The sequence below is a fragment of the Pieris rapae genome, chromosome Z (genome assembly GCF_905147795.1).
Source record: "Pieris rapae chromosome Z, ilPieRapa1.1, whole genome shotgun sequence".
In the NCBI taxonomy this organism is placed as follows: domain Eukaryota; kingdom Metazoa; phylum Arthropoda; class Insecta; order Lepidoptera; family Pieridae; genus Pieris; species Pieris rapae.
This window is the reverse complement of record NC_059534.1, coordinates 2565604-2587932: the sequence shown is the minus strand read 5'-3', so window position 1 is coordinate 2587932 and position 22329 is coordinate 2565604. Positions and strand designations below refer to the sequence as shown.

At 32.6% G+C, this 22329-nt stretch overlaps 4 protein-coding genes across 4 annotated transcripts; 2 read left to right on the top strand and 2 right to left on the bottom strand.

Annotated features, from left to right (window-relative positions):
• Nucleotides 1-653: 653 nt before the first annotated feature.
• On the bottom strand, nt 654-3885 carry LOC111003323 (UDP-sugar transporter UST74c). Its single transcript, XM_022273762.2, has one exon. It carries the CDS (start codon nt 3648-3650, stop codon nt 2658-2660), a length of 993 nt encoding a protein of 330 aa, XP_022129454.1. The 5' UTR covers nt 3651-3885; the 3' UTR covers nt 654-2657.
• Nucleotides 3886-5271: 1386 nt separating this feature from the next.
• On the top strand, nt 5272-16353 carry LOC111003344 (protein tramtrack, beta isoform). Its single transcript, XM_022273786.2, has 9 exons — nt 5272-5488; nt 5587-5775; nt 6471-6644; nt 6924-7105; nt 7594-7725; nt 8020-8093; nt 8850-9084; nt 10673-10738; nt 12453-16353. The coding sequence occupies exons 2-9, from the start codon at nt 5590-5592 to the stop codon at nt 12565-12567; spliced, it is 1164 nt and encodes a 387-aa protein (XP_022129478.1). The 5' UTR covers nt 5272-5488; nt 5587-5589; the 3' UTR covers nt 12568-16353.
• A 1406-nt stretch (nt 16354-17759) lies between these two features.
• LOC111003330 (mitochondrial-processing peptidase subunit beta-like) lies at nt 17760-19200 on the bottom strand. Its single transcript, XM_022273773.2, has one exon. The coding sequence runs from the start codon at nt 19152-19154 to the stop codon at nt 17760-17762; it is 1395 nt and encodes a 464-aa protein (XP_022129465.2). The 5' UTR covers nt 19155-19200.
• Nucleotides 19201-19564: 364 nt separating this feature from the next.
• LOC111003331 (mitochondrial-processing peptidase subunit beta-like) lies at nt 19565-20929 on the top strand. The gene has a single exon (XM_022273774.2). The coding sequence runs from the start codon at nt 19565-19567 to the stop codon at nt 20927-20929; it is 1365 nt and encodes a 454-aa protein (XP_022129466.2).
• The last annotated feature ends 1400 nt before the right edge of the window (nt 20930-22329 follow it).

Here is a 22329-nt window from a genome sequence, read left to right as displayed (position 1 = left end):
GTCAAGGACATGGCACTTAAGATTTATTTAATGGGACTTAATTAATTTCAGCAAAAAAAATTAATCAAAACTCCATTAGTCGGAATTGTCTATAAAATTTTAATTAATTTCATTTAAGTACTGAAGATTTGAAATATACTTTGATCCTTTTTTGTAATATTGGCTTTCTATGTTTAATAAAAAAATATATTATTATCACTGAGTAGTTTTAGCCTTGTGGTTACAAGGTTATTCTTGATGTAGAGATCGTGGTCGTCGGTCATCCTAGCCGTGCACCTAGACGAAAGAAATCGCGGGGAAACCGGCATGCCATCGCCCCAATTCAATGCGTGTCTCAGACAGGATTGGCTAATGACTTGCATATAAGTAAAAATTATCAATAGATTATGAAACAGACGCAAAAGTGTGCCATGCTACATTGCAATGTTATGGGACTACTTACACGTGCTGATAACAGCACAGTAACATATTAATGAATACATATTTCAAAAAATGGCCATTTATACTATAATTGTGAAAAGATTAACTTGGATTAGATTTGATAATCACTGCTGTATTTGATATATATTTTAAAATCGATAGATTCCCTTACTATCGAAAGGAATAGCGTTGATTAGCATTAGCATCACAAAACCCATAAAGAAAACAAAATAAAATGTCACAATATTTATTTCATGTATAACTTTTTAACCTTATAGACAAATTTTAAAACAGTAATATCTCACCAATATATTCAATGAGGACATTGATGAAATATTACTTTACAATTATCCGCCACCCATATAAAATTAAAATAATAATATTATAACATGTTTTTCACTGCTTTATTAAAGTTCGGTGTACCAGCCAGTAGACAATTATTATCTGGGTTGTGATTCAAAGCTCCCAAAAGCTTGTTTATCGGGCCTCTTGGTTGAAGATTCTTTGTTAAAACTGGGACAACCTACTTAACAAACTTGGCTAATCTCAGTAAGTAATTGAGACCTACATATTATGCACTTGTAGAGAAAGGACACGTTGACTAGCTTTTAGAGTAAAATAACGTCACAAATGAATAAGTTAAAATACTTATATACAATTTTAAAGTGGTTGATCTACATAACTATATATATAGCGTATATGCCTAGTGGTAATTTATATATAAAAGCTGTATGTATTTTCTACCTTTATAGTCTACAGTCGTTATATACTAATAGAAATCCAATACTTTTCTGGGTTCTAACTGACTGAGATGTAGGCAATAGTAGAAGTCAATGTTGTTGGAACCTTATTACAGTGGCTCCACATTTTTGGTGTTACAACTAACTGACATTACTCCTATACATAACTATTGCAAAATAATATTCATATGCTTTACAAAGCCATTTTTTTTAAATGAATGAATAGTGCAGTGAATTGTACAAAGAGTTAAATCAGCACTACTCGCATTTCATAAATGTAACTGAATGAATCATTATTTAAATATGTAGAACTTTATTTGCGCATTAGCAACCTGATAACTTGCAAAACTATTATCCTATTACAAACGATACAATAATATATTACAAAACGTATAATAACAAGTTGTTCGTAATTTAAAAAATAACAATAAAAATAAAAATAATGTTTGTCCTTCAATCTTGCAAAAAAAGTTTCTTGTAATAATACATTATCTTTACTAAATTACTGATAGTAGATGTACATAGTTAAATTATTAATACAAATTGAAACTGATAGTATGAATTGTTCATTATTTTACATTAACTTAAAACTAATTATATCACATCTGAAACCATGTGTGCTTAGTAATCTAAAATTATTTTACTTAAAGATTATAAAATGGTGTCAAATAATTTTATCATATATTTTTATTTACTCTCATATAATTATTATGTAATATTTAGATAATGAATATAATGATAATTTTGATTGGTCCTGGCCATTTATAAATAACATTTTTTTGTGTTTTTATTGCTTTCATTTTAAGTATGACTTAATTTTTAGGATTTATACTGATATTTCTACTTTTTATTTTTTTTGTGATGCTACTGTTACCTAGTTCTTATCAATTTATTTATGAATATAAAATGTATAGTGATAGCCATAAATAGTTCTAAGGAGAAAAAAAAAATATATATATATATATATATATACATAATACTTCTATTTAAATATTTAACACTAACAATAATATTCAAAAGTAATATTTATGATTAATGGCAAATCTCTTACATAGCTATGCAATGACTTCTAAAATTTTAGTGCGGTCAAATTAAAAAGTAACTGGGTAAAAATGACTTTTCTCACTATGATACACAACAGAGTCAAAATATAAAGGCTGCCTATTCACAAAAAGCTTCTACTTAAGGAAAGGAAAGTTGTCTTAAAGTTTCCTCTTTGAACTAAAACTGTACTCAAAGCTTTTAAAAAAACTAAGAAAGCTGTGTAACTGAAATGAAACGTCCAACAAGTCATATTTTAATATCAAATGAAAAATCAACAGTAAATAAATGCATAATTTTACTTGATTTTAAGTATCTACAGTATATATGTACACAAAATAACTTATCTAATTCTACATGGCCACAAAGAAAAAATATTTTTAGTTTTTAATTACTCTTGACCACAACTCTTTGGTGTCAACCATTGTTACTATACAAGTAGGTTGTTTATTATCTTTAAACTGTATCAACTTTGCTATTTGCTTCATTTAGTAAAGCATATGAAGTTGGTTTACGTTTAAAAGTAACATAGGTGTACCATAAACTTGCAAGAACACTTATGTTTAATCCAACAAAGTTCAGCCATGAATAAACATAGTCTCCTCCAATGATCATACCTAAATAAGTTACCAGAATATTCTTTAAGCACCCAATTATTGTTGTTGTCAATGCACTATTATATTGTGTACATAACATAACACTGTATGAGAGGACAAAACCCATCACACAAGACATAAGAAACTGTAGCACAAACAGTGAGTCAGACCAATGCAGATAATCTACAGAGCGTCTTAAATCACCAGTGCACCATGCTACTATTGCAGCTGGAACTATCATAAAGAGTGCATTGTAGAACATCAATCCATATTTACCTAATTCCTTGGAATCCAATTTTTTCTTCATGTATACACCATTTGCTGCAGTAAATCCATCATTCAGAAGAACAAGAGTATATCCCGACCATGAGAATGTGACATCATCAGCAGCAGCTAGTAATGCTCCTCCGACCATGGCCATCACACTTGCTTTAACTGGCCATGAGGCTTTGATTCCTAGCACAAATCGCTCTAAGATCATTGTCATTAGAATACTAAAGCGGCGTAAAGCCGTGAACATTGGAAGACTTAGCTCTTTTGTTCCTCCAAGGCCTGTTGCCATATTGCCCAAATATATCACTGGTAAAGGCCATATCCGCTGTGCAACTCCACGATCCAGCGTCGGAAATTCAACAATTTTTATGGCACGGCTTACCCATAAAACTATAATTATCGCTAACATTTGTCCAATGCCTAATACTTGATAAGAAGGAAACGCGTATGAGGTCAGCACGGTTTTATTGACCACCGTTATCATAAATGAAGATACGGCGTAAAAAGCGGCACTAAGCACCTTCATAACTAACACCACTCTGTCAGCATCTGTATCTTCTTTGAATGTGAATCCTAACATTGTGAATAATTCAATAACTTCTCTGACATTTAAATTATTGGTTAAAGTGAGTACAGCTTTTTAGCTTACCGACACTCCTCGTACTAGAGGGGCCGTTAGAGTCACGAACAGAATAACCTCATGGCCAATTCGTATAACATAATTTACACGTAAATACAAAATAAAACAAGAAATTCATATGCCAACGTACCACTTCGGAGTTTAGCCTTCAAGACAAATTTAGTGAACTTGTTAATTGCCATTTGCCACAACACTAACTTGACACTCGTGGACGCAGTCAGTTTACAGTTTTGACATTGATCTTTATTTGACATTTCATTAATGCCCCCTTACCTATATACTAAATTTGGAACTATTTCTTGAACTATTAAAGGTAAATTAAATTCAAGGCCAAATAATGATAATAAAATATATTATATCCAGTAATAGCGTAACGTAATGTAATAAAATATATCTTTACCCTGATTGTCTAGAAACCAAAGTCTCTGTACAGGTACACTACGCTGCATAAAACTAGCTTATAATTATTTCTTTTTTTTATTTGTGTTTTTATTAGTATGAAATGTCACTCACGATCAGAAATGTAATTTATAATTTATTATACAAAGATGATATTTATAAGACATAAAATCTAACACAATATAAGACATCTCTGTATAACAGGGGGTAATCGGGTAGGAGGCTTACTTGATGTTAAATGATACCACCAACCATAGACATACACTGCCAGAAAGCTTGCAAGTGCGTTGCCGGCGTTTTAAGAATTCGTATGTTGTTTTGTTGAAGGACCTGGCCTGAGATGAATCGATTCGTCATTCGGAATTACTTTAGTGAGTTTGTAGCTCGACTAAGAGGGGGTGCGTGGAAAAAATTGTCTTAAAAAAGCTCAGTTGTTCAACGACGGACGTGACCGAGGAAGAGGTCTGTGCGATGGTTAAAGTCAGCCGATTAATCCAAACAATTCCTCTGAATATTCCGTTTCCAAAGGTGACACGGAGTAAAGTACCGTCTCACCTTGCTAAGCACTTCAAACGTCTTAGAGGCAAATTTAGAATTCCATTACAAATGACCGCGAAATTGACCGTTATTCATTAAACGATGCAAACTGGTAACATAAAGGTTAAATTACATTTTTGTAAGACTGATTTTGCCATTATAATGTTTTTATGGGATGTTTGAGAGAGAAAAAGGTGGGTAACTTAATAATTCCATACGTCTAGGATGTATAGAATTATTAAAGAAGAATTGATAATTTTATATTATTCCCATTCCAAGTGTACAGGAACTTTAATCATAGACTACCATGTATACCATAAGTACTAATGTTTTAACGAAAATGTCACTTCTTAAAAGACATTGAAAATCAATGTTACCATTTAACAGTTAATTTTAAAAGCGAGGAAAATTTTAAATATAATAATTATGCAAGGAGAATTAGGAGTTTTGCGCTTTTTACGCCTTAACAATTTTTTGTCAATTCCTGTTACATATGAAAAACTACTATTGTTAAATAAATCAATAAAAGCAATTAAACTTATGAAAACTCATTTCATATTCAATATAGGCGTGTTAACGTGTTGTCAGTATTGCCATTTACAACTTGGAATTTCCTATTTGTCTAGTATCGATGTGTCTAGTGTCTAAATCAACAAGCGAGTTAGCGACATTTTGTAATATTTCGTGTATTGATTGCAGTGCCAGTTAGATTTAATTTTAATACAGAATAGATTATTGGTTTGATATTTACCTTTGTGATTATGTTTAATAAGACTGTTTACCACCTCTGTAATTAGAAGGCGTGTACGTGAGCAGTTTATTGTGTTTATCATTGGTTTTCAGTAAGTGTTAGTTTCATTGTGTGGACGCGTTATGGATTGTACAGTTACTCTTCGATAGAAGGAAACTTGAATTTTACGCTGTGGATGCTGATTTTCAGGCCATGGCAGTGCCCGACCAGTTTTCACTTCGGTGGAATGACTTCCACGCAAATCTCGCACTGTCGTTTCAAGCGTTGTTGGATGGTGAGGATCTAGTTGATGTGACGTTGGCGGCTGATGGCCAGTATGTTCATGCACACAAGTTAATTTTGTCAGTCTGCAGTCCTTACTTCAAGGAATTGTTTAAGGTATGAGTCATAATGAATTGCCTTTGTTAATAATTTTTTTCCTCAAAGAAAATATTTTATGCTTTATGTATACAACATTTTTCATATATTTAAATACTATGTCATGTTGTTATGTAAATTTAATGCAGTTATGTGTTGATTCTTGTTATTTACTTAGGTCTTATCTTTATGTACCAACATATTGCTGTTAATCACTCATTGTTACATTTTCAGTATTTATCATGATAATTACTAATCATATACATTCAAATTGTCCTAAATATTATTTAGCTCCAAGTCCTGTTTAGAATACTTTTAAGTTGACATTCTATATTTATATAATAAGAATATGACTACCATATATTAAAAATTTTATAAACTCTTAAGGCATTAAAAATGCATTTTACAATTAACAGTTGTATTAATGTTCCAAATGTTACTTAATTTATTATATATTTATATTCTTTGCTAAGTTAATATATATATATATATATATATATATATATATATATATATATATGTGTATATGCCTATATACACCAAATTATTTAACATTAAAAAGCTATTGTTGGTTTAAAATTAAATTAAATTTTAATGATAACATTTAAAATTATTGTATTATTATTTGATATACAATGAATTTGTTAATACAACTCATCTTTGTTGAAATAATGAAACTTTTTATTGATTGTTAAATATACATATTTTGTCTATAGATGAATCCATGTGAACATCCTATAGTCATTCTTAAGGATGTGTCCTATCATGAACTAAAGCAGCTTCTCCAGTTTATGTACAAAGGAGAGGTACATGTTCGTCAGCAAGAGTTGTCTGCTTTCCTTCATACAGCTGAACTTTTGCAAATTAAGGGCCTCACAAGTGGCAGAGAGGTGTGTTATTTTTCGAATACATTTTTATTTTATAATTCCAACTTAACAAAGGTTAGCAAGTGAGCTCTTTCTAATATTGGCACTTATGTCACGAAAATATTTTTTTTATATAAGATCTTTTGATAAGCAAGCATAATGGACTATTTATATTGTCTATTCAGTTAGTCTGGTGGCAGTCCGTGGTTTTTCATTTCATATGTCTTTTAACTTGTCATTATTTCATGTGAATATAGGTTTTTATTCTATAGTTGTAATTTGTAATATATTATTTGTTAATAGAAAAGTGAGTCACCTCCGCCAGCCTCTGAAGATTCCTTCACACCAAGATCACAGATCAATGAAGCAACTAGTGACAGCTTGCCTGAGTGGGTACAACCAGAAGAAACATCAAGTATGGAAATACCCCCTGAAGTACCAGCCTTGATTCCAAAGGAAGAAGCTGCCAGAAGCCCTCTAAAACGGTTTGTTACTAGACATGCCTATTTGTATATTGGAATAGACCAAATTATTTATGCATACAATTTTAGGCTTTTGGTGGCTGTTTGGTAACAGTTTAGGTTTGTGGATAATATTGTTGCAGATTATCAGTTCATTTTATAATTTATTTTGTATTAGTTGTTAATTCTTCTAGTAAATGATAATTTTTAAAGAAACATTGAATACTAAGTCAAAGAAATATCTTGATTCCTTGCTTTAAGCAAGGAGTCAACTCAATCAACTTGACGGTTAAATTACCAATTGATTCTAGAGTAATTTTATATTTATTAAGTATTACTTATTCATATTATATTACTACCTAAGGGGTTAACGGACTTGATGTTCAGGAACCTGTTCTTGGATTAAATTTGTTTATGGTTGGCAGGCTAATAAATTTTAAAAAGATTAATTAAAATATTGTCCTTATTTTTATAAGTTTTAAAGATTAATGGAACACAATTTCTTTTTATAGATTAATGAAAAATACACAAAACAGAACGAGCAACAATAACAAAAAGAAGCCTAGGCCTTCGGCCAACAACAGTCCTTCTCATCCCGAAAACAGCGAGTTTGTTCCTGAAGGAGCCTACAGTGATGTATCTGGGTAAATAGTAGATCTTTTCTACCCATATATATAAACATGCACTTTTAAAGCACCTACTTTTGTTCGTTAATTATTTAGAAATTCATTATGTTTATTTATTTCATTGTAAGTGGTCTTTGATTAATCCCGGGGTAATGAAAAAAGAACAACATAAAAATTTGACTCGCAATTACTATTTATATACGAGTCAAAGGCCACTTGATTCCATTGATTATTTAGTGTAACTGAGTTGCTCACACGTTCGCCTTTATAGTTGTTTTATTTTTATTTTTATTTCATTACACGACATTTCAGTGAACCCTTGATTGACTTCGACAGCGATATGTTTCATAATATCTTGGTTGTACCAGACTCTGCTAAAGAAACAGGTATGTAACATCTTCACATAAATCTGTTTGTCCTGACTGATTCATCAACGCAAAGTTAAACTGGTATTGAACTAGAAATTTGACCTCTTAGGGATTTAAATTCTTAATTATTACTTATACGGTTGAAGCAAAATAAAGTCCTTTTCTACAGTAAATAGCTGTTAGCTGCGGATTCTTAAAAAGACAAATGACTACAATCTTTTTAAAATGCGTATATTACGCAGTTATTATCAAGCAACAGAAAAACTTAGTTTACAAGTGAGATAAGTAATTATCTAACTTCTGTTTATTTAAACAAAATATATTACTTACTGTTGTAAAGCATAAATGACTAATAATACGACAAACTTAACTTTAAAATTATAATTTCAATTTAATTTTATTAAGAAAGTTGTGTTATTTTTTGTTTAATGTCAAGAAAAATCCAGACCTACAGACTTCAAAGGTATTAAGATATGTATAACGCATATCAATATGAAACTTAAAAATAAGCTATAAATTAAGGATGAGCTTAAACCAAATAGGTTACAAATTTGAATTTTGACAGCTGATTTAAACATATTTAAAGAAAGGGCGAAAAGGGGCTAATAATACTCATCACTTTTTAGAAATAATTAAACATCAGCAACAATTTAGTTAATTTGCATTAAATTGATTAAAACCAGACGGGGATATGCAGCTGTATAACAGATAAAGATAATTGGCTGCCAATACATGCAAAAGCAATGTTAAATCAAGAGTTATATTTCCTCATAGGTTGGAACTGCAAAACTGGCGGTGTTAAATGTCCGTCGTGTCATCGGTTCTTTGCCAATCGTTACAATCTTAAAGTTCACATACGAGACAAACATGATACTAGAGAGGGGACATTGCAATGTGAAATTTGCCAGAAACGTATGCGAAACCCGTCATGTTTACGCGTACATATGTATCATCACCGCAAGCAGGCCGCGTATCTTGCGCAACTTAGCGCTCAGGGAGATCAAATGGGGTGAGAGTAATTTAATTCGTGATTGACATTTAAATAAAAATATACATTAACGATTTAAACAGCATGTACATATCACAATTATTGACTGTTGCGATGTTTGATGATGATGCAACCCAACGGGAAACATCGGGACAGTTTTGATTGGGGATAATTAAATGCGTAATCTGTGTATTTTCTATTAAATGTTATATTCGCCGATACTTTAAGGGACAGTATAGAGTAATTTCCTGCTATGGTTAGTATAACATTAGTTTTATGGGTAGCCTGGGTATGTTTTGTCTTCGTAGGCGTCGACGCCGCGTCATGAAAGGTAATTTCAATAAATAATGAAATCGATCAATCTTGTCTCATACAACATCATAGACTTCTTGCTAACTTGGTTTGTGTTTGCCTTAGTTTATTTTATACGAGCCCCGATGCAAAATAGTTCGTCTAGCGTGGAAAGTAGTGCAAAACGTAAAATATAGAAAGTAAAAATTGGTAAAATAATTAAGAACGTTTAGCAAAAAAATGAAAAAGTAAACTAAATTTGAGGAACATTTTAAAATGTATTTTAAGATGAAATTCTTTCATGACTTTATATAACGCAATAGTATTTGTCTACTCTCTCTACTAAGTTGTGTCGCCTTTACTCTCAATGACAGCTTTTATGCGAAGAAGCATGGTTCCAACCAACGTGCACACTCCTCAGGCGTAATTGACTCCTGACTACCAGGACTTGGGCCTTTAAGTTATAAATTATTGATGATTTTCTTCAGGATTCTCTTTTCTACTGCACTTGTGATGTATGGTCGGTTTTCTTCAAAAAGTCGTTCTATTATTTTTATAGTGCTGAATGATAGATTGGACTGTAGACCTGGGAAGTATCAAATCTTTAGATATTTGGTATCTTGATTTGCCAGCATCGACCCCACAAACTATTTGCTTTCGAAGCTCTTCACACACGGGTTTTGCCAGGACCCATTGTTGTTGGAAAACCAATAAAAAAAATTAAATTTTCAGAATTTATACTGTCTCACTTGACAAGTGACAGGAAATTATGGAACATACAGTACAACGAAGGAATAATCTTATTTAGCTCACCGATAGACGAACCCTTTTGCATTGATTAACAATTAGACAAACTATTTGCTTATATCTTCTTCGAATTTAAAACAGGATAGGCATAATTAACGCAACGAGATAGTAGATCAGCCTAATATCTTATATAGATACACAAAAAGACGAATTATTTTCCATCGGGGCTCGTAGTATTTTTATTTAGTATGTGTTGTTACCAAAATATTAATGTAGATAGTGAAATTATTTTCTAACATGTATTGTAATTAGAAAAAACCTTTATTGACAACATAATTAATCATAAATATAGTTTTTGTCCATGAATAGGAGCCCTAGACATATTCTGTAATTAAAGTATTATAATATAATGAAAAACATATAATCTACAAATTCCCAATAAATAAAACATGTCTGCCATAATGTATTTCTTTTTGTTAAATATTATATATATCGAAATTTATGGATTTTTAACCGGAACCTTCTTTGAAAAGACTTATATATTTATTTTATTTTTTTGTTTTTCTTAAAGCGTCCATAACATGGTTGAGAATAAGTGGCGTCCTGAAAATTTGAATGACTATCGGGAAATGGAAAAGTGAGTATTATTTAATGTACCTAAAATGAAAAAGTAGCTACAGCAAAATATCTCAATAAATTAAATTCTTGCCTTGGCCTGTATAATTTAAGATGATTAAAATTAAATGTCCAGGCAAAATGTGTGGTAATGAACATTATTAATTTTTAACACAAATCTAAAAACATCTTAGTAATTCTTTGCTTATGCGAAAAAAATATCTACTAGAAGGCTAATAGCGAAAATAAAGAACTTGGGTAATGCTATGCGTCTAATAAGAACAAAGTAATTTATTAAAATTTAAAAATATTAGATTCGAGGCATTATTTGTGACCGTTTGGGCATTTTTTTTATAGAACAGGGGGCAAACGGGCAGGAGGCTCACCTGATGTTAAGTGATACCGCCGCCCATTGACACTCTTACTTATTACTTTTTTTCTAAATTGGAAATGTAATGCTGTGCGTGCTTTGCGTTATTTAACAAATATATATTTAGTATTTGCGAATTTAATATTGATTTCAGACCATTTTTATTAATACAAATCATTATAATAATAGACGTATAAAGCGCCGCTGAGGCACTGAAAAACACTTTTTCTTCTGGTTCTCAATTATTTATTTTCATTTTAATCTAGTTATTTTTGCATTATTTTGAGGTTCCGAAGTATAAGAGTTAGTCTTTTAATAAACCGAGCCACTTATAATCTAATTAACACATTACCAAATTGGAAATTGACAAGAGTGCAAACACAACAGTATTGTATGTATCTATAAACGCTTGGCGTCTAAAATATACAGATGTATAACAATAATATCTGTCTGGGGTTCAGCTATTAATATCACCGATCGATCGATCTGCGCATCGCGGTTGCGTCAACTAGACCCCCAAAATTTTTTTGTATTATTGTCGCAAACAATTTTGAGCCGTATTTTGTGTGGATAAGGTTTAAATAACTTTGGACAAACATTACAGTCTAACTGGTTTGCGATGGAATATTGATCTGCGCAGATAAACGCTGTCCCCAGTATAAGACTATTTGCCGTGCTTGTAACAATTGCGTTTTAATTAGTTTTCATCGCTCGCGTGTTATTACAATGCTGATTGAGATTACCGACATGAAAATGCTGTATGCGTATGTATTTTTTCATATTATGGGTGTTGTAGATATTCGCCTTAGTGTTTATGATGTCTTTAGTGCTGTGCGTTTATATGGTTACAAATTATAATAAAACTAGCTGTGCGCGGAATTCAGTAGTCTGTGAAAACTGTTACTTGAATTTTAAATCTGCTAATTTATGGCCTGTATCGTCGTAATCTTGTATTTTGTCAGCATTACAAAATACAAGAGTCTACTAAGCAGTACTATTAAACATCAATTTTTGTATAAAAATTTGTCGTGAATTCTATTTCACAAATTAAAGTACATTATGACGATTTATAATGTAGCCAAAAGATAAATGGTGAAACAAAAAGTATAGTTTTTTTTTGTAATACGCCATACGCTATGAATAGAAGAACTTTTACTTAAAATATTCAAAAATCATTTGAATATGAACCTCAAAAAATAAATATATATTAAATGCTTTTAATTTTGCATTAACTGCCAGTTCTCAAATCAAGGGCGTAGAACGGAAGAGGAGAACTGGCAATAAACTCTCCGCCACTCGCCATATTGTTGTTACCAATCGTCCATTACCGTATTACCTGTTCCTTATTGGTGATTGTCCATTTCAGATTTACGGCAACTGCAACGGCGCCCGAGGCCAATCAGTTCCCGCAGGCTGCTGATGTTGGGCAGCAAGCCGCTGAGCCGCTGATGAAAACTGAACCAAAACTAGAGACCGCATGATTAAGGGTGAGACCGGATGACGACCTTATTGACCCGATCGAACTGGCACGCCGATTTACTCAACAATGCTGGTGGAAGAATATGGTCTTCTGTTTCAAACCGGACTAGTATGCTTTTTTTAAACATATTTCTATTTATTTGCAACATTTTGGTTAACATTTCTGCGGCCACAAATAATTTTAAATTGTGCTTGTGGCGTTTAGTTCGGTAGTACCAGCTTCGAATATTCAGACCTTACCAAGGGTACTGTTGAGTATGTATATATTATTTCCAATATACATTCCACCATATACATTCCAAAGACTGATTGAACAAAAATAATTTTATAGATTTTTTTATAGTTTACATCGGTTTTATTTTAACGCAGGATATATTTGTTAGTGACTTACTTAGTTTTAACACGTTTTAAAGTACCAATTATTGTCATAAGTTAACTCCTGTACGACAAATTTTAATTTAATATTTTCCATTTAAATATATAAGAATCAATTGGTTCTTTTTAATACTAAGCGGCTGTACAATTCTAAGTACAATGGGAACAAGGCAGCTACAATCCGAATTAGGTTAATAATAATTGCCATTAATACAGTGTACAAAATTGTTATTATTGGAATTTCAAAATAATAGGTAAGACCACAATAAACATAACCTCACAGTACAAAATGTGTAAAATATTCATTTTTAATGCTTTACTTAGTTTAAGTTCTATAGGTTTAAGTTCACAATAATCTTGGAACTGAGTCAGTCTACTGAAATTATTTTAGTACAAGATTCGAAATTTCATATTAATATAACAATCTTTTGTACCTCATCTTTTATCTTGTATATTTTGCTGTTTACCGTCTAACTTTAATTGTAAGAGGAATTTTACGTGAATCATGGGTGACGGCATCGTTTTGGTTGCTGTATGTTATGATTTCTTATTTAGAACAAGTAACAAGAACAGATAGATAAAACATTCGAGCTAAAATGATGCATATGTTCTATGAACATGAAACTCGCCGAATTAAAATAGCGATTTTTATGTAAATAACGGTTTTGAAATACACCCATGTTGTAAAACAGTAAATAGGATTACTGAAAATTTATACATTCCATATGACTTTCGAAAAATGCCATTTTAGTTGAGTTGTGACACAGGTAAAGTTGTCAATGGTTTCCTGTCTACTTTACCGCGTTTAGCTTTAATTTCTAAAAGACTCATCCCATCGTAATCAAGTCGAAAATGTAAAATCTAGACTAAGATCGAATAGAGGTGGCCAGTTAGAAAGCGATAGCTATACGATGTGGATTTTTGTCATGCCGTCCCTTTCTCACCTCAAATAATTTTAATTTTACGAATTTTTGCCTTCGTACGGCACCGGAGCTCAACGGCGTTGGGACTGTTTAAAAAAACGGAAGGCGAAGATAGTTTTAAATTTGTACTTGACACAAATGGTTTTTATTTATCAAAATTTTATATATTTTAAAGGTTTGGGTATTTCTAACCAGTAGTTTTAAGGGGGTATATTAACTAACAAATTGATCAAGGAAAAAAAATATATACATTCCATTAGTTTTAAGATCTGTAATCAACCTGAGTTAGAGTAAGTTTAACATTTATAATAAGTGCTCGTTGAGTAAGTCTTCGTATTGTAATTAATTGAGATTAAAACCAACATTCCATAGTTTGTTAGCTGTATTGATTTAGCATTTATACATTGTTTTTTTTTACCAAATTTTTTATATACCAATGCTCTTTATTTTGTAATGTAGACTGCATATACAAATATCGAACCACACCACTTTTTTGTCAAAAGGTGTGCTGTCAAAATTCGGTAATTTGGCAAGTTTTGACAAGATAACGTTGGCTAAGACTACCTTGCCCAATACTTGATTGTGAAATTAATTTATGAATCACATTTTAAGTACTTAAAACAACATTAATCAATTGAAAGCGAATACCCGGCAGTGTTATGATAATAGAATAAAAATTGCATTCTTTAAGATTTAATTAATCTGGGGATAAATTGAAATTAAAGTGTGCTTCATAGATATAATGCGGTAACCATATATTTTCTTTAATATATTAAGGGTCTGTTTCACAATGTCCGGATAAGTTCCAAATAGGCTATTTATTACTTATTGGTAGGATAAACACTACTGTTGCGTTTCACGGCTGTCTGGCAGCGCGAAATTTCTTTGGATCTTTTATCTTATAAATAATGTATGTGTTGCATAGCTATTTGGTACTTTATCCATACATTGTGAAACAGGCCCTAAGAATTTTTAATTCATTTATGTCTCAATATTAACTGAGAAAGTGTTTTTAGTTTTAAAGGAATTAACAAAAACTGGTTGCTGCATATTTCGAGAATACTCAATCGTCTGAATTTAATTCACAACATATTTTGTTATGCTGTCTCTGGCCTCCACAAAGTACAAAATAGTGTGCCAATTAAAGCCAATTATATACTTTTGTCTTATTGATTAAAAATATCATCACAAAATATTAGAGGTGAAATGAAAAGCTGGAGTCGGCAAATTTAACCAAATATAAATGTTTACTGTAAAATGGATCCTTTCTCTTCATTGTATTGGGAGGAAATGGACCGTTAATAAGTCACTTCATTTTAAGTGAGACGCATTTTAAGCAATCTAGAATTCCAATGAAAAGGTTGCATTTTTTTGCTTTTTGATACTATTATTGTTTTCTATTTATTTATATTCTTCCAAAATTAACATAATAAATTATTATTTTTATGTTTTATTTCATCAGGCTTTGCAGATACAATATCTGCACTGGTTTTCAAGTTTATTTTTTTATTATTGAAATTCTACGCTTGTTCAACTTAGAAATGCGTCACACTTTTACGACATTACTTGGTAGAATTAATATTAATATTTAACGGAATATAATATAGTGCTCAAATATAACTTGTAATTTAACTGGTCTATAACCATGACATAATTTTAATCTCATAGCGTGTAAGTACTTTGTAGTGTGTCTTGGTTACGAAGTAACTCGTTCGATGTTGACGAAAATTTGTTTGCGAGAGAGTCCATATTACGTAAAAAGTACTTTGACAAATCGTGTGACGAGAAGGTGGAAAAAATGATTGCACAAAGTGTATTTTTTTTAATAGAATTTTGATTTCTAGTATTTCAAAATAGCCATTAAATTGACATACCCAGATGACATGAGCTTGGATTCAATTCACAATACAATGCTTAATACATCGCTTGGAATCACAAAACATATTTTCGTCAAGACGATTATATCTATCAATTTACCTGTCGCCATAATTATATTTCTTAAGTTTTATATTTTTATAGTCTTTATATATCGTTTAGGACATGCTGTAATTGATTTCATCAGGGTAATATTCAATAATTCAGGCCCAATTTTCATCGCATTTATATTGGCGGTAGAGTTAACGTATTTTTTTTTAATTATACAAGATTTTTTAAACACAGCTAAATAGATTTAATGGCAACCGCTGCGTGCATTAGATTAGACCTTTGATGTTGATAAAATCGGTATTTGAGTGCTTAACTTGTAGAACGCACTTTGTCATTGGCCAGTATTCTCCGAAGTTGTGCGAAAATGAGCTTTATATTGATTACGTCCGAGGAGATCGAATCTCTTTAAATTAAAGGCTGCTGTTGTCAATGTAAGGAGCGGTATCTGATACTAGTAATATGAGTTTATTAGCATTTACATACGAGCTTTAAGAAAAGTGAGAAAGGAGGGTAGACCAAGAAAATTAAAACTCTAAACGTTTGTCTTACAAATAAAAGTACTGGCCTATACAAAAATGCTGGTAAACTCATGTTAAAGGTACAAGTAGGGTAAATGTGGGTCCACAGTAATTAAGGTAGAGATGTAGATGGGTAACAAGGACAGGCACAATGGCGCCCACTCACTTCACTCACTTTAAAAGTTTCATATATGAATGTCTTTTGTTTGACAATGTTTCATTCAATTTCAAAGATAATCGATAAACTGTTATATGGCATAAATTTAAAAAACATGTCAAATTGAGTCAAGTTGGCGTTTAATGAGGCGCAGTAGAGCCATCTGAGTTACCTATCTCGATATAGATGGTTGTTATCGGCTTGAAAATACACCCAAGGTGTTAAGATTGTGATGTAACGTACTAGGTTAGAGGTTTTTGGCCTGTCGCTAGTGCTTCAATGGATTGAAATTATAATTTAAAGGAGGTTTTTATCCAACAAAACGAGATGAAAGCTCATTTGAATTATACTAATTTCTTTTACTTTTAATTAACATTCCGGTACAATTGATGATTGCGAAAATATTGATGTTGTGAAATTAAATTGTTTAAGGATGTGTAATCGTAATTTTGCTAATAATAAATTGTATGTCTAATGTTAGGTGTTATGTAAATCCAACCAGTATATAAAAGGTGGTCAAATTTGTTGACAAAAAACAAACATAACATAGGGTGTAAATCAAAGTGGACTACAATTATTAATTGGCATTGGCAATTTTAATTTTTTCTCCAAATTGTGTACAGGCTGCTATAACATTTTATTTTTCGTGTAATAATGTAAAATTTACACTCAGTTAGCCGATAAACATTTTATATTTTAAAATCCTAATTGAGGAAAAAAGTCTGTTTTAACTTTCTGCATCAACGAATTTTTTAATTGTGCTCTCTATTTTGTGATTTATATTTAAAAGAAATCTCCACTCCAGGGTAGCTATAATTACATTTAATGTGTGTCTATAACGATATTCTCGTGTAATATGTGTCTAATATACTCTTGATTATACTCAGAAATCGGTTTTTAATATTTACATTAGCTATACTTAAAACAATAAATTATAAATTTATAAATGTTGTTTTATTTTCCCCCGTACCGTACTATAAATATAATCTATAATTTCTTTAATGCATATTAATTATTTATAACCAACTCAATACATTTAAGATTTAATAAAATGTTGTTTTCGTATAACGCCTGAACAATTTTAATAGCAAATTGAGTGAAACAAAATTGTTAGCGTTTTAATATGAGGAGCTTAGAATATTGAGGTTATTATAAGAGATAGTGCTTATTAGTAGTATCTGTTTTATATCTAGTTTCAGCTGATGAGATACGTGAATAAAATCTGAGATAGGTTTTTTTTTTAACTTTATGCCAGTTTCAAATAAAAGGTAGGGAAACTAAGAGAGTTAATTCTTTCAATATCTCAACCAATACATACCACCTGTCAATCTGCTAGTTGGTAATAGGGCTTCTGTTGCCCCTACGGCAGTGATAACGGGACATTTGTTATAGACATACTCGTAGCACACTCGTCTCACATCGTCTGCGACCAACTGGTCTATTGAATTGAATTTCTCTTTTACCGTTTGCGCGAATTTAGTATAGAATACCCACTTCGCGTGATTAAGACAAGCACCCTCTATTGTTTCATTTTCCTTCAGAATTTTCCACTTCAATTGTATTTTTGTTTTAATTAATTCCGAGTCGGTAATTATTGTGCATAATCTCATCCATTCATTTTGCATTAATGCGACAGCGTTGTCTACTTGCATTCGCGGTGAAACGAAATGAACGCCCCACAAACCGGCATCTCTATAAGCTATGTAAAATGCCTCATATGAATTAAATATGCCGGCTCCCCCGGCTTGGGCTAGTGTGGATGAGTGGTTAATTCCGCTTGGCTGTGACCTATCCCAAGCTCCGATCGCCATCGCTGCTAATAACATGGGCAGATAATCGGCGTGTGGTATCGGCGGTGCTTCTACAGTTAGTGCAATATGCGCTACGTGCATGGAATCGTCCCTGTAACGAACATCACCTGCAGTAAATCTGTAACGCCTTGTAAGCATAGGATCGGGCACATCTCTGTTTAAGTATGTATTTGCGAGGTTACACGCCTGTTCTTGCTTTATAGGACCCACACATGAAAAAATCATTCGTGGGGGCACAAACATTTTTTCTACATACGCCGCTATCGAGCTAGAATTGAAATTGTAAAGATTCTGACTGGGACCCATGACTGATTGATTTAGCGGCGTACCCTGAAACGCAGTGGAATGTAAATAATCAAACAGAACCGATAGAGAATCATTGTCGTGTTGCAGCATTTCTTGGTAGATAATACATTTTTGAATTTCAATTTCAGTGTTGGATAAGGAATTGTTAAATATGCAATCTGTTAACAGATCTAAAGCTCGAGGAAGATTTTCGTACAAGCACTCGGCGCTAAAACCAATCATTTCACGTGTTGTATAACATTTAAACTTGCCGCCAATTTCATTCATCTCACATTCAATGTTGCTTTTTGATCGCTTCTTGGTTCCCCTAAAACACAAGTGCTCAAAAAAGTGTGTGACGCCATTTTCGTTTGCTGATTCATATCTCGATCCAGCGTCAAATGTAAGAGAGACGCATGCATTAGGGCAATCTCTTTCTTCATGTACGAGGATGAATCCAGACGGATATAAGCTACTATTAATAGGCCCCGATTCATATACATGAGTCAATGCAGGCATGATACATCTGCAGTAGTTGCGTGCCGTATTTAGTACATGTCTCCGAATGCCATTTTTATAAAGTAACCTAAACATTTTATTTTGCCTTTCAGTTCGTTAGTATTTTATCTGTTTACGAGGCTTCTCTGCAATCACGCAAATAAGTTAATTATAAATTAACAATGATTCAGAATCATTAACATATTGTCGTGCAATGTTGTCATGTCAAAACTTTGATTACGTTTTAATGTTTTCAAAGAAGGTGTTTTAGCATAATGTCTCTTGGCAGCGTGTTTTAATTTACTATGTGTGTATAGATTATATCAATTGTAAAGTGTTCTTAATGTCCTTTTTATCTCAAAATGTTTATTGTTATACATAATTAATTGTGTATGGTCTAATAATATACGAATAGTTGTAGTAACTATATAATACTCCTTTTGAATCTGACACAAACTTTGACAGTTGTAAAAATAATGCAAATACGATTTTTTAATGAAATGAAAATGTTTCGGAAAATATACCAGCGCCGTACTTTGTTATATCACCATACAAGAAAAATATGTAAAGGACCAGAAAACGTTCAGACTTTAGAATTACCCAATGGACTACGCGTAGTCACTGAGAGAATTGAAAGCCCCTTAGCTTGCGTCAATCTTTTTGCCAGAGTCGGATCCAGGTATGAAAATTACGATACAAATGGTATTTCCCATTTCATTGAACACATGGCATTCAGAGGATTCACTTCCATGGATTGTGAAACAGTAGCGTGCCAGGTAAATAATTTAGAGGCCAAAATAACATCCAAAACAACGCGAGAATTTCAAGTTTTCAGTGCAGTTTGCCCCAGCACATTTGCTGGTGATATTGTAGGTTTACTAGCGAAAATAGTTACCGAATTAGAGTTATCAGACCAAGAGATGGATTGTGAAAGGAATATTATACAGCAAGAAATGAAATGGCTCGACATGAATCCTAAAAAAGTTATGTTTGACTATTTACATGAAACAGCTTTTCAAGGAACGCCCTTAGCAAATCGAGTTATCGGACCCTCAAGAAACGTGAATAAATTTAATCGAGATTGCGCCTGTTACTTCATGAGAAATCACTATACTCCGACTCGGTTGCTTTTCGTAGCGGCCGGTGATGTCTCTTCAGATACAATAGCAGCAGCTGCTAGTCGACACGTTGGTAGTACCGAATGTGAAACAAAGGCGGATTTTAGCCCTTGCCGTTTCACGGCTTCCCAAGTGCGTTTCCGCGACGATTCAATGCCATTTGCACATATTTCTCTCGCTTTTGAAGCACCAGGCTATAAAAGTTTGGACTATTTACCGCTTTTAGTTGCGAAAAATTACTTCGGGTCGTGGCACAGAAGTCAAGGAGGGAGTGATAGGCACGCATCCGACGCAGTGCGTGCAGTCGCAACAGATAATCTATGTGAACAGCTGGAATCGTTTTACATAGCTCATAGTGATGTTGGTCTATGGGGTGTATACTTTGTCGTGCCCAACATGAACATTGAGAATGTCATTTACAACATACAGAATATGTTGATGCATTTATGTTGTACTATCACTAAAAATGACGTAGAACGAGCGGTCAATATAACTAAGTTGGAGTTAGCGCGACGTATAGATGGAGTTGTGAACTCTGCTTTTGATATAGGCGTACAAATTATGTTGAAGAACGAAAGAACTCCATTGCAGAATATATATCAAGATCTTTCGCGTCTAGACCCAAAAGCAATCAAGGCGGTCGCTGAAGCTTGCATTTATGACAAACCACTCGTCACTGCTGCAGTGGGACCTACTGAAGAACTGCCCGACTATAATAGATTACAGGCTGGACAGTATTGGTTGCGTCTTTAAATACTTTATTAATGTTTTATATTTGTAATTTTGATAACTTTGGACTTTTTCGTTCATGTGAAAATAATTTGATAAGTACCTTACTTTGATCTTAGCTGTTAAGGCGTTTAGACCATCTCAATAAATAGTAGATCAAAAGTATTGCAAAGAAAACACTAGATGTCACGCTACTGCATAAATGAGCATTACTCGTATCACCTTGATGTCCGTCGTTCTACAACTGAGCGTTTTTGAGGACAGTTTATACCACGCATCACCACTATGTGGAACCAGCTGCCCACTGAAGTATTTTCGAACCACTTCGACTAGAAAATAGCGTATTCATTCTTAAAATGCCAACAAAGTGCGAGCGAGCCCTCTGGCATTGTGAGTGTCCATGGGCGGCGGTATCACTTTACATCAGGCGAGGCTCCTGCCCGTTTGCCCCCTGTACTGTTATAAACAGGTTTTTATTAGTAAAGTATAGATATTACAAAAGTTAGTGTAACTGAATAAAGTATTTATATTATAGACAATAAGAAATTTGTCGCCGAATACATTCCAATATTTCCAATTCGCAATACAAATTCAATAATATATTTGTGTCAGTATTTGTCAGTAATTCTTAAATTTGTTGTACAACCTAGTCAAATCGCGACGGTATTTAATTGTTTTTTTGGCGAATCCCTTTGAAAGTCAGTCGCCATCATCTCTACGTCCGCCATTTTGAGTGTAACTGTGGTAGGGATGGAGCACAGGCGAATCACGAATATTCAGGTGTTGTGAACATTGTTGTTAGCAATGAGCAATCTCACAACGAACATATTATACACGCGTTTTATAATATACCTATATATTCACATCGAGCAAAAATTCGATGTCAGTCGCCTCCTTCAGATGATTACTAATATTATTTCTATATTAGCTTAGTGGCTAACCACGGCGTGCCAGAATTTAAACCAAATTAGTTTTTAATGTTTATATATACATAATGTATGATGATGATGAAGGATAAAGATGTGAGGAAACAAGCTTGCCTTGGATCTAAAACTTAGTGTGTCAGGCATAGAATGCTGATCGCCTACTTGCGTAAAGATAAATGAAACAGATTTTGTTTGTGGAGGGAAGACATACGAAATCTCGGATGGCATAAGGTAGAAATAATTGTGGACACATATTTTAATTTGAAAATCTAATATACATATATTTATGTAGTAATGAGGGTACCGCGGCACAGTTAACATTAGCTATTATTATTTATTTAAAATTAAAATAGAATCGGTGCGTAAAAAAGGTTAAAAAACGGGAACTATGATATTTTAAGCAACATTTTACACAGCAAATGTGAACAATTAATACATTGCATTAAACAGTATTTAGTTAGCCGTGATCAAACAATTTGCTATCCGCCATACCGCGTT

Coding starts and splice junctions, on each gene's coding strand:
- LOC111003323 (XM_022273762.2), bottom strand. CDS start 3,650: ATGTTAGGATTCACATTCAAAGAAGATACAGATGCTGACAGAGTGGTG.
- LOC111003344 (XM_022273786.2), top strand. CDS start 5,590: ATGGCAGTGCCCGACCAGTTTTCACTTCGGTGGAATGACTTCCACGCA. Junction 6,645..6,923: donor GCCTCACAAGTGGCAGAGAG/GTGTGTTATTTT, acceptor ATTTGTTAATAG/AAAAGTGAGTCACCTCCGCC. Junction 10,739..12,452: donor GACTATCGGGAAATGGAAAA/GTGAGTATTATT, acceptor TGTCCATTTCAG/ATTTACGGCAACTGCAACGG.
- LOC111003330 (XM_022273773.2), bottom strand. CDS start 19,154: ATGTTTAGGTTACTTTATAAAAATGGCATTCGGAGACATGTACTAAAT.
- LOC111003331 (XM_022273774.2), top strand. CDS start 19,565: ATGTTTCGGAAAATATACCAGCGCCGTACTTTGTTATATCACCATACA.